The sequence below is a fragment of the Tyto alba genome, unplaced genomic scaffold (genome assembly GCF_018691265.1).
Source record: "Tyto alba isolate M040663 unplaced genomic scaffold, T.alba_DEE_v4.0 Super-Scaffold_23, whole genome shotgun sequence".
NCBI classification, from domain to species: Eukaryota; Metazoa; Chordata; class Aves; order Strigiformes; family Tytonidae; genus Tyto; species Tyto alba.
The window spans coordinates 28514491-28526777 of record NW_024881297.1 but is presented as its reverse complement, the minus strand read 5'-3'; the positions used below and the strand labels follow the sequence as shown (position 1 = coordinate 28526777).

The window sequence follows — 12287 nt, the reverse complement described above, 5'->3', positions numbered from 1 at the left end:
GTATCCTCACCTGAAAATTTTTGGTTGTTATTGAGGTTTTCTTTCTACCTGAGAAAAACGGTGAATCTTGAAAGTGGAAATCCTTGATACTCTCACTATTTTTAACTTCAATAACGACTGGAGTGCTCCACACTTCCAGTTTTTACCGCTGCTCCTCACTAGTGGAAGGGGCTGCAGGTGCGTTGGTTGCAGGAATGGAGCCTGCTCTGCAGGGTCCCTTGAGCCTGGAGGATGTGGTGGGGCTGTGTAGCTGAGGCGTTCCAAGCTATTTGTCTGTTGTTTGGAGTTTTAAGTAAAACTAGCTCTCTGAAATACCCTGGGTAGTTATGTCTGTGGTGCTGAGTAAAGGTAAAGATTAGGGGTTGGCTGTGGGAGCTGCAGAGTGTGGCTCATCATTGTAAGAACATGTAATGCTATGCTAGCCAAGATTCAAAAACTACTATACAGGTCTGATGTAAGGAATTAAATAAACATTCCATTCCCGTCCTTTCAGTTTACATCCTAATTTTGTCCATTATCTTAATGTGGGATAATTTACTGGGGAAACAAATGAAGTCAGGACAGTCAAGAACATCCCATAAAATGAAAGCCCCCGGTCACTGTTACGTAGTGACATCAAACAAGTGCCAGCCCTTAGAGTAAGTACCAAATGCTGAGACAAAAGCAATTGCTTCTTGTCCCTTCGGCAGCCAAACAGTCTGCACCGTGCGTGAACACAATGAGAACAAGTAGCACGAGGCAAACTTGTACCCCGGTGTATCGGCACAGCACCAGGGTGTCTCTGGGTTCGTTAGTGGGCAGGATCTTTGCACAACTGCTGTGATGTGCAATGTTGTGCCAGAGGTGGGGGAAGGTGGTGGTGGTTGCGTTTTCTGTTGGTTTGGTTTGGTTTTTTGAAGGGCCACTTAGCAGATTAGTTGGTTGCTTCCAGTTGCTGGTTGCGTAATTGTGCATACAAATCAGGCATTCATTTGTGCCTTCATTTTTTTCCCTTTTTTATGCTGTGTCCCTGAGCTACTTTGGTTTCTAAATTCAGGCCTTACATATTTATCTGTGCCATTCAATTAGACCACATCCCCAACGCTGCTATATAGTTTCACAGTATGTGGGAAATTTGGTAATTAAATGCATGCAAATGCTGCAAGAATAGAATAAATTAATTTTTCCTTAATATCAGCAGGCTATTCTGTGATGTTTTTGGAGAAAATGTGACCAAGATACCGTCTTTTTTTCTCCCTTTCTTGCCATCTTTTTTGTGTCTTTATTATTACTCTAGAAATACCTGGTCAAGTTTATACGAAAAGAATCCCAGCTCAGGCTACGCTGTGTGGTTACATAAGGAGGGAGATCTGTACTTTTGGATCTCCAAATAAAACCTGAGACAGAAAGAGCATTTGATTACGTTCTAAGTGTGTGGTGCAGGTTTAGATTTGCACGTGAATCAGAGTGAAGAGTGGCAAGGAATAACCTGAAATCACTTGGAAGGATACTTTGCACTAGATATTCTGGCTTTTGGAAGTACCCCAGGTACTATATTAAATGCTGGGATCTCCAGGTATTTTTTTTAAAAAAGGGCTCCTTTATTTCTGTGCTGTGTTTATTGATGAAGTCCACTGCAATCCATAGAAAGTTGTGGTTCCTGGTTTCGGAGCGTGCCCATTGCAAATGTGTCCCAGCTCGTCCTGTCGGGTGGGAGCCTGCCTTCGGTTCGGTGATGTCTCTGCCTTCGGTGAACTCTTCCCACATGAATACAGTCTTCAAAGCCAAGGGCTGTAAAGACCAGTGGTGGCTAACTAACATCAGGTGAAAAGAGCTGATTTGTAACCATTCAGTCCTATAGCATAGTTTTTGAGGAATTGGAAAGTCATTCTTCTTTTGGAGATTCTAAATCTTTATTTATATTTTGATGCTGTGCGTATGTTAGCTTAAAAGATCTGACCTTACTGATGATCTTTTTCCTTACTTAAGAGACCTGAGCTGTACAGCTTTTCGATTCTTTCTGTGTTGTATACTCATAGTTATTTTGCCTTTCCTCTTGAATTCAACGCCACTTGGGTGTTCGGGTTCCTCCCTGAAGTGCCAAGCCATGTCAGGGCTGGGTTGTATTCCAGCCTGCAGTACTGCAGTGCTGTTGCATCAGTGCAGCGTTTCTGTAAATCCTCTCCTCTCTTGGCCTCCTCCTGGAGTGTGAAAAGCTTGAAGAGGTACCAGTAGCTCAGAAATGCAACATAGTCTGGTTGCTGGTTCTTGAGCAAGAGCTTGGCAAAAGGTGCAAAGCTGCAGAGGGTTTGTAGGCGGCTGGACTCAGAGAAATGAACTTCCTCGCAGCGCTTCTTTTGTAGGAGTGGGGGGAAGATGGAGAAGTGCTCTTCGTAGGGACAGTGTAAAATCCTGTCAGAGGTCTGTGCTCCTTTGCAGGTTGGAAGCTCTGCGAGGTCTTTCTCAGCTGTGCTTCTGTACCACGTCTGCTTCCCTTTTCTTCTCTTTTTATCATGGAGAAGTGCTCATTTGCATTGCATCTGATGCAAAGAAGACTCTGTCTAACCCGCATATTACAGAAATTTAACTTTCAGAAATTACTATTGTAGTTGAAAGTCTTTTAAAATTATTTAGTTCTTAGGGCTTGAAATGATTGGAAACCCTGGTAATTATATATATATACACACATACATATATATATATACGTATATATAAAATGAAAGAGTGAGATTTGACTCCCTGTAGTAGAGGTGTGGTGTGCTCCGGCATAGGAAGAGGTGAGCCCACTGTGGTCTTGGCCCTACCTAAGGAAGCGTTCAGAGTGCGCCCTGGCACACCTGTCCCAGGGCATGCTGGACTCATTAAGGAAACTTCTCATTAACTCCAGTAATATCTGGTAGGACATGAAGGAGCCTTTTTTTTTTTTTTTTTTTTTTTTTTTCAGAAGGGCTCAGTGCATTCCATGCATGTTGGCCACAGCACGCTCTCATAAACCCCAGCCCCAAGTTACTCCTCCTTTGTGTTGTATTGAGGGGAGTGTTAGCAGGGGAAGGAATGTGCTAATACTCAGCCCTTTTTAGACAAGGCTGAACACCTCGTCCCGACCCTGGGAATAGAGCTGACTTGGAATTTTTGTCTAATGATCAGTCTGCTAGAGAGCGATGACTGGTCGAGTCATTTTTGCGGGAAAATAATATGTTTGAGGAAGTCGCTTTTCAGAATGGTTGCTGTAGTCTGGAACAGAGTTTGTGTTGAGGAGCCACCCAAATCAGGGCGGCTGTTGGAGATCCGGGTCCACGTGCCGGTTCTGCCCGGGCCGAAAAACCTGGGCGAAGTGATGGGGGTGGGCAGGGACGGGCAGGTTCCCCCAGGGTCCCGCACTCGATGCCCATCTGCCTCTAGCTTGCATTGGGACCGAAAAGCAGCAGGTCTGCCTCCCTCACGCTGTGAGGACTTGAAGACCAGAGTTGCCTTTGGATCTTCAGTGCTGTGTGCTTGTCTGTCTGTCTGTCTGTGCAGTGACTGACTTTGTTCTGCTGTGCTGTTTGCTCCCCTGCAGAGCTGACCTGTCCGGGGTGCAACATCACTAAAGAAGCTGCTGCAGGATGAAAAGATGGCAGCACGGCTGCTCGCACCACCAGGCCCTGATAGTTTTAAACCCTTCACACCGGAGTCTCTGGCTAACATTGAGAAACACATTGCAGAATTAAAAAAGAAGCAGCGTCCAAAGCAAGACAGCAGCCATCGGGATGACGATGAAGACAGCAAACCAAAACCAAACAGTGACCTTGAGGCGGGGAAGAATTTGCCTTTCATCTACGGGGACATCCCAAAAGGCCTGGTTGCTGTACCACTGGAGGACTTTGACCCTTATTATATGACCCAGAAAGTGAGTCTGCAAGAAGGAAGTCACTAAAAGCACCTTTTATCTTAGGAAATTGCAGGTTTGGGTATGGTTTAAGTAGAAGACAAAGAATGGAGTCCTTGGATGGGGCTTGTTTGTTTGGTTTGTTATATATTTTTCTTTGAGGTTTAACAGAGATTGTACGATCAACCTTTAAGCACCTGCTTGGATGGAGTTAAGAGAACAAGGTCTGGAAACTAAAAATAGATAAAGTTGTGCTAATGTGCCAATTTTAACCATGAGGGCAATAAGAAGAATTAATTGAGGGGTAATGGTAATAGTTTTAGGTGTGTGTTTCATTACTTGCATGGAATTCCGTCTGAATTTGATCGTTATGAAGCAGTGGGATATACAGTCACGACAGAAAAGAAGTGAGATAAACTAATTAACTTGCTTTCATCTTCATAATTTTTATTTTTAAAATATTTGTCTGTGGAATTAAGGTGATATGGCAGGAGGCATTTTTGGGTGCTGAGATGTATTAAGCAATGAAGTGTTGTCGTGAGGGAGGTGGTGAATAAGCAAGCACTTCTGGAAATGGAGGGGAGGGATCTTCTACTGGTGAAATAAGGAAGAGCGTGATCACTGATTTTCTTAGAACTAGATGACTTAAAACTGAGGTTCTTTTCTACTGTTTAATTTCATTGCTTTCTTTGATAAAAATTTAATTTGAATAAGTTGAGATAATTACCCTCTGTAACTCAGGCTTAGCTGTGCCACTTGAGAAGCTGGAGGTTTGACTGTGTATGTGACAACAGTTGTGATGTGACCATTCAAAACTTGGGTAGAACGGCTGTCGTGTAAAATCAGTAAGTTGTCATGGGTAACAAAATGTTTGATGACTTTGTATTGGTGCAGACATCTCTTGCCACACTCAGAAGTGATTTTGTGACTGGCAAGGCATTATTCACATGAAATAACTGAACTTCCTGCTAACGCTGGGTATAACTGATCATTCTTTTCTACATCTACAATGGTGAATTTAATGCTTATTTGGTGTGGAGTACAGGGACCAACTCAACAGGGGTTTAAAATACAGTGGTTTGTGTATGTTTTGACTAGCAGGCAGACTGGTGTTCAGGTGGATGCTGTACTTAAAGGAATGTACTGATAGCTGCTGTTGCTGGTCAAAAGGTAGCTTACGTATCCCTCAGAAATATTTTCTCTTTATTCAACAAATCTGGTGTTGCCTGGTTTTGGTGTGGGCAGACTGTGAAAAAGAGATGTAGCTGAAGAGCAGTTCCCGGGATCTACTTGGTTGTGTGTGGCCACTTGCACCCAACCAAAGTAGGTGTTATGAAATGTCACCGCAAATCCAAGCAGGGGTGTTTTGTGCCCTCTTTGTGTTCATGTAGTTGAACGGAGAGTGTGTGGGGGAGAAGTGGGCCATGTTCTTTCTGGCTAAACCAGAAGAGGCGTGCTGAAAGGGCAGTGGGCACTGCCGTGTCCTGGAGCATCGGGCAAAGGCTTCTTGGTTGTCTCAGTGTTCCACCAGAAGTAGGAGGCAGAGGGGAACCCCGTTAGCCCTCATGCTTTATCAGTCTCCATATTTGCCTCCCAACACAACACTATTAATAAACCTTTCATTTTTTAGAGAAAAATAAGCCACATTGCCAACTTTGAAGGCATCTGCCGTGTCTCCAGAAGAGCGCCGTACGTTTCTGCGCGCAGCCGCTCGGTGTGCCTGCCACGCGAAGATGCGAGCTCTCCGCGGAGCTGGAGCAGCTGCAGGCAGGGGGGAAGGTTCTGGAGATGGGAGACACACTCGCACGGCCCTGCCAACCTCATACTTGCTGTTCTGTGAAAAGGGCCTTGCTCTTCCCACAAACCCTGGATTAACATTTTACTGGCTCTGTTTCTTTTGCATCCGCTTTGGTATGGCAATAGCTTAGGTGTGTGCTGCTTCTTTGCTGCTTCAAATAGTCAGTGACTTCCCACAAAGAATTTTTTTTAAGGCCATTAAAAAAGGCCCTTCTCTGAATCATCAGGAATTGCGAATCTGCTTGAATCACGGGAAGTTTTCCAAGATTTTTTTTTTTTTTCTTCCCTCTCCAGCATTTGCCAGAAGGCTTTGCATCATAGGTCTTTTCTTTTAAAGCTAGACATGCAGCATGCATAGGAACAAATCAGCTGGTTGCTTTTCCTTGCAGTAGGACACAGTGATCTTGGTTTATCTAAGGAAACTGAAACTGCATTTTAACAGAGAAGCTGAACTTTCCAGTGGGCTGTTAACTGATATTTAAAGGAGAAACGGTGTGACCTAGAAACAGAACCATGGTACAGGGAGTCAAAACTCCCGGGTTCAGAGCGCAGCCCTGCGAGTGATGGTTTTGTCCAAGCTACTTCTCTTTGCTCAGTTTCATCTTGCAATAATGACTCTTAAGAGAATCAGGAAAGTTCCTTTGCTCACAGGTAGCAGATTTGGGAGCTATTGTAGATCCTTTGTGTCTTTAGGTAAGTACCAGAGAGAATTTTGTCATGATTCTTTGTTTTGAAAATAGTAATCGCTGTCCAATTCCTGGCCTGAAGCACGTGGTAAAAGCAATACTTGCCCATGATATTTGTTGTGGAAACCCGAAACATTTCAATTAAAAAAAACAAAAGGCAGGTACATGAGCTTCCTTGTTTACATGTGCAAACAAAATTCAGGAAAGCTACCTATGTGAGCATGCCTAGCAATGAAAGCAAAGCAGCCGATTGCCTCCTGGTCTAGTCTCCTTCAGTGTTTTCTTAAGCAAGAGGTGAGGACCACCATCCTCTTTATTTCCACAATCTTGTTAGTGTTTCTTGGTTTTTTAGTGTTTTTCCATCTTGTAGCCCTCTCTTTCCTTCTCTTCCATTTATGACCTAGGCTATCACTCCTACTGAACAACTCATTGACCTGTTCTTTCCCATTGGATGTCAGTTTTGCCACGTTTTGGTCATTTTCCATTTCATCCAGTACGAAACTCATACTTGCTGCTGAACATGGTGAAGGTGCTAATGCTCCTGCAATGGCTCCATTTACAAGGCAGTAGAAGGTCCCTGAATGTTCTGGGAATTGAGACCACGTATAAGCTTAGGTGGACTGATTTCAATTGGAAAAATCAACCCTGCAGTTGTAGAAGACTGTCTATACATCTGTGAACATCTGAGGCTAGAGTGGGATTGTCTGAGGTCACCTAAAGTTTGCAGATGAGCACCTGAGGATCTTCCTAGTGCGTGTGTGCCAACAGAATGACTTGCAACTTCATCAGGTCACATGCACGGTTTGGAAATGGGCCCTCCAGTCCAGAATGTCACCTTGACTGCGTGGACCTGGGAAAAGCAGAGGGATGTGAGAGACCAGCTAGCGGGGAGGCATGGCTGGCTCTAGCATGCGCTTCAAGGAGCCTTCGCTTACGCCCGCTGCAGGGTGAGGTAATGGCCCAACAAGGTCACGATTCCGTTAATGGGGTTTGCATTTCAGTGAAGACGCTGGAGCATAGGGAAGACTTGAGGCCATCTCAAAAATCAGCCGTTTCTCCTTATTTCCAAAAGCCTTTTCCAGGTCTTGCATGTTTAATGTTATTTTCTCTTCCACCCCATCTCTCCAGTAGGCTTAAAAAGAGCAGGAAAAGTAAGCGTGCCCTTCCTAGCTCTCCTCCCTGCTGCCGTGGTAGAATGAATGAGGAAAGGAGAGTGTAATCCCTGTCAGACCTTTCTGGGTGTTGGGTGGAAGGCAAAGTGTAACGGAGCTGTTGCGGTTGTACGGCTTTTCATGAGACGACAGCTAACGGTGCTGCTCCCATCCAGTCCCGAGCGTTGCGGTAGCACGCGGAGCTTTCAGGCTGTGCTCGGGGAGTGGCACGGGCCGGGAGCGAGGGGATCTCCGCTGCGGCCGCCTCGATAGCTGCAACCCACTGGTGAGGGGCGGGAGGAAGGAGAATCATTTCCACTTCTGAGGCAGAGTGGATTTCCTGACGTAGGCAGATTGTGATGTCGTTAAAACTTAAATCCGGATCAGTTTCTCAATATCGCACGTTGAACAATATTTTTTTAAATATATCTTTCAGCAATATTTTATTTGATACATTTCAAAAAATGTCATGGTTTTTTTTTCCTATGTTGAGCTTGAAACAAGAGACTAAAGCCAGAGCAAAGTGTGGCAGATACTTTTTTCCCCCCCTAATCTTTTCAGTGATGAAGAATAAGTTACTAAGAAAGAATAAATTTCTCCCCTTTGGGGGGGACGGAAAAGTAAATATTCAATAATGTGATTTCTGTATTAGGAAGTACACCTCTATGAGCCAAAACAGACTTGAAAAATATTTTAAGTTGACGTTTAATTCTGTATATACTTCTTCAGCCTACAGGGTGCCAGAGTTCCCTGTAAATTAATTTTGAAAATAGCTATGTTAAAGTAACTTGCTCAGGGTGTCATCAGAAAGTCGTCGCTCTCTTACATTGAGAGTAAGGCAGGCATCATGTTACCGCTGCAGGAATATGGTTCCATATGTTCTTAGGCTGTTCATAAAGCTGTTTTCTTCTTAAATCTTCTGCCCACTCCTCCTCACTTTTCAGCCATTACAGAAATGCTTAATGTAAAACCTGCATGAAGCAAGGGTATTTTAAATCTTCAGACCACTGGAATGCTTTTTGCCATCACTTGATCAATTCTGTCATGCTCTCCATCATAGCTTCTTTAATGCACTATATTCTGAATTGATTTAGAGAAGAATTATCTTTTGTAATCTTACTTCTTTTTATATGAGAACTGTTTCTAAGGTTTCTGTGAAATGTAGATTCCTAGCCAACTTGGAGAAAATTGAAGTGGACAGAGCCTTTTTCACAACTCTCTAACAACAAACTGAGCCAGACTTCACGTCTTAGAAGAAGACTGCAAAATGCCTTTCTCCAGGTATCACCTTTCTCTGAGTTTTGAGCTTTGCCTCAGCAGATCTTAAAAGGGCTTAAGGATGTTCTTGGACCTGAACCAGCAAACATTTTAAGAGCGTGCAGCCATTTTGAAATTGAGTTTTAATATGTCAGCAGCATAAAGAAAAACCAAGATAAGGTTTTAAATTGCCAAACCCTTTTTGGCTTTTGTGCTCTTCTTTCTATCAACAAGGCCAAGCAGAGATTTACCCAGGATTTTATAAGGTACACAGGGAACTGGAGCAACAGCTCTTGGAACCATCAGAACCGATGAGCAGACTGGAATGTACGGCACCTTGTTTGTGTTACGGTTGTACTGAGAGGCCCAGTTATGATGGGCTTTTCAGACAGCAATGATTTCAACGAGCATTATGGTCTAAAAAGAGAAAGCTGGGCAGAGCATGGAAGAGAAAACAAGGACCTGCTATGTCAGGTCATATAGCGGATGAAGGACTGAGCTGACGAGCAGAATGTGGAGTTCGTGTTTGGTAGGTGATTGCCCTGACCACTGGATGAAACAGCTTGTATGACGACAGGGAATGCCAAATTTCTGGGTTGATCCTCTGTGAAACAGCTATTGAAAATGCATGTTCCCATGTAATCACCCCAGCGTGCCAAGGCAAACAGTGTCTGACCCTCCACAGAAAGCAGTTTGCATCCTCCTTCCCCGCCTGAGGCTGGCTTGCCCTGCTAGTACAGGTCTGAAGCCCCCGGGCTGGTTTGCATCTGTGAAGCAGCATGCACACGCCTGCGTCTCCACGGGAAGATCGGTTTTACTTCTGGCTTGCTGAGCTGCATCTGAGCAAACCCCCGGGCTCCTGCGCAGTGCTTTTTCCCATGTACAAATGGAGGCATAGTGAAAAACTGAGCCACCGAACCGCTGCGTGGTTTGGGGGGAATTTCTGTCTTTGTCCAGCTCGCCTTGTGCCCACAGAATGTTCAGTACAGTCACATCGGAGATTTCATTGCTTAAAAGTTGTGGTAGAGTTGAGAGCTCAGTGTTGTGCTGGGGATACAACTGAAGCATCCCAGTGTGATGGGCATCCTGCTCCGAAGCCTCTGCAGAGGACAGTGAAAGAAGATTTAAAAATGAATGGTCTGTGAGGCTTGGAAAGTGTGTGGTGTCAGGGAAGGAGAGACGGCTGGTTCTTAAAATCAGGTGTCCCTTGACCACTCCGTAATCAGCAAGTTTGAAAAACTTGGGGCCTTTTAGAATATTGTTACATGCCAAGGTAACCCGTTCATTAATTCTTGATGCTTCAATTTAAGAGCTGTCCAGGGTTGTCTTTAAAATGCTTTCGTTGGGAGGTGCATTAGTGGTTATGATAACTAATCTTTCTCACTCCGTGCTGAACCACAATCTGATTTTGATTTCCTTTTCAAATAATTTACTGCTCAATGGTCTAATTTAGCCAAATGAGCTAAAATACGTTGTTTCACTTACTAGGAGGGAAATGACAAATTTCATAAGAGTGAGTCTCCTGGGGAAGCACAGTGACTGCGTTGGCAGAAAGCCCTTGTGGATTCCCTCGTGTTGGACTCCGGGAGGCTCGGGGCTGTGCCAAACGGGGGGCTGGTGCCGGGGAACGAGCCTGCGGCGAGTCCGGCTTCGCTCCGTCCCCCTGCGGCGCTCGGGGGTTCACCCCGCCTCGCCGGGGCTGCGCCATCCCGGAGGGAATGGAAAACGGGAAAACGGTGCCGGGGAAAGGGCTTTGGCTTTTCAGTGCACACAAATTGCTTTTTTTTTTTTTTTTTTTTTTTTTTTTTCCTTCAAGTCAAGTGGTAGGTGCATTGAGTGTGCTGGTATTAAGCAACCACAGTTCTAATTTTGCCTCTCCAGATGGCTGCGTGTGATTCTCCTGGTGTTTTTTGATATGCATGTTCGCTAGCGAGGAGATGAAATAGCGGGTCTGTATTTTAAGGCTGGTGATGGAGAGATGAGATCGATTCTGCCTCACGTTTACATGATTCATTCCACAGGTTCTGTATAAAGTAGCAAACCTCAACGTCTTGCTAATTAAAGGCAATGAGAGCACATGACTCTGCCTGGAGTTGGTGCACCAACATGGAATGTGCTCAGAATTGCCGATGAGTGGGGGCGATGGGTATCTGACTTGTGTCTGCTGGGCTGGGGGACTCTGCTGTGACATTTTCTTTCTGCTTACCTGTCAATCTTTCTTTGCAGGTGAGGTGCTGTCTTGTAAAAAAAGCAATTGGTCATGATAGCTGTTAGTGAGGGTTGGGAAGGTGGCACAGGCTACGCAAACACTGTGCCGTAAAGATGGTCTTGTGCGCTGGGCAATGGCGTGAAGTCTGGGTTCAGCTGCCAATTCTGCTCCTGAATTTGTGGTCCTCAGTTGCTTTGGGCCTCAGTTCTTATCTATTAGCTGGGGATAATAGTGCTTCTATTCTGGCGTGATGAAAATGTGCGCTCTTGGATGGGAGATTTTGCTTCTGCTCTGTCTGAGGTGCCTGGTAAAATGGATGGTTTGGAGTAGAATTATTCATGATGTACTGGTAGGTATGTTTTACCCTAATAGAACTTCATAAAGGAGTTTATTCTTTAAAAAAGCAGAAAATGCTGTTTTTTACCATGGAAGTTGTTCGTCGTCTTTTGTGCAATTCATGCATTGATTTTCATGCATTAACTCTCTCTCTCTCTCTCTCTTTTTCTTTCTTTCTTTGTTTCTCTGCAGACCTTTGTAGTACTAAACAGAGGGAAAACACTCTTCCGATTTAGTGCCACACCTGCCTTGTACATTTTAAGTCCTTTTAATCTGTTTAGAAGAATAGCTATTAAAATTTTGATACATTCATATCCTTTTTATTACTGAGTTATTTTTGCCTTTGTATATTCATTGAAAAATCTCTTACCTATTGTCTTATTGCTCAATTCAAATAGTGTATATGAATTACAGTTCTGCACTGGGTGAAGTTGGATTGACCTCAGTGCATACACAAAAACTTGCTTTTTTTTGAATGAAAAAGCATGGTCCTTTAGACACATTCAATCAAGCGAACATTCTATTTATTTTCCCTGATAAATTGTACCTATCTGGGTCCAGTCTTCCATCAGTGCACAGACATTGATAAGTTTTGGAACAGATATGATGTAAGGTTATGCTGCACATGAAGAGAATTGAGCTTTGAGCATTAACTCAAATTTGCACATTGAGCTTTAACTAGCTGCTAAAATGGTTAAATATAATTAGCATCTGGAGAAGGAGCCAAGGATACCTTATATGTGATTAGACGCTGACTAATTTCTTGCTCTTTTGGCATCTCTCAAACTTCCTTCTAATGACAAGGCTATTCCAAAATGTTCCACTGCAGGGCTTCAGGCAGCTCTGATAGCTTCAGAAACATCATCTGCATGTGCTATTAGGAGAGGGGAAAAAAAAATAATAGTAGCATATTGAATGAGCTGCTTTGCCCTGTTTATTTATTTATTTTTAGAAAGTGACTCCAAAACAAACATGTTCATTTGGTGTTTTAGAGGCTTCTACAT

The 12287-nt window shown here is 43.9% G+C and overlaps 1 protein-coding gene across 3 annotated transcripts in view; it reads left to right on the top strand.

The window, feature by feature from the left end:
- Positions 1–12287, top strand: part of SCN8A (sodium voltage-gated channel alpha subunit 8) — a 57032-nt gene that overhangs the window by 7587 nt on the left and 37158 nt on the right. For 2 of the 3 annotated variants that reach the window (XM_042796595.1, XM_042796596.1), the window contains exons 2-3: positions 3539–3868; positions 11476–11594. In XM_042796595.1, coding sequence (XP_042652529.1) covers positions 3593–3868; positions 11476–11594 — 395 coding nt within the window. In that variant the 5' untranslated portion in view covers positions 3539–3592. Of the gene's footprint in view, positions 1–3538; positions 3869–11475; positions 11595–12287 lie in introns of those variants that run through there. The other variant, XM_042796597.1, reaches the window with a different exon arrangement.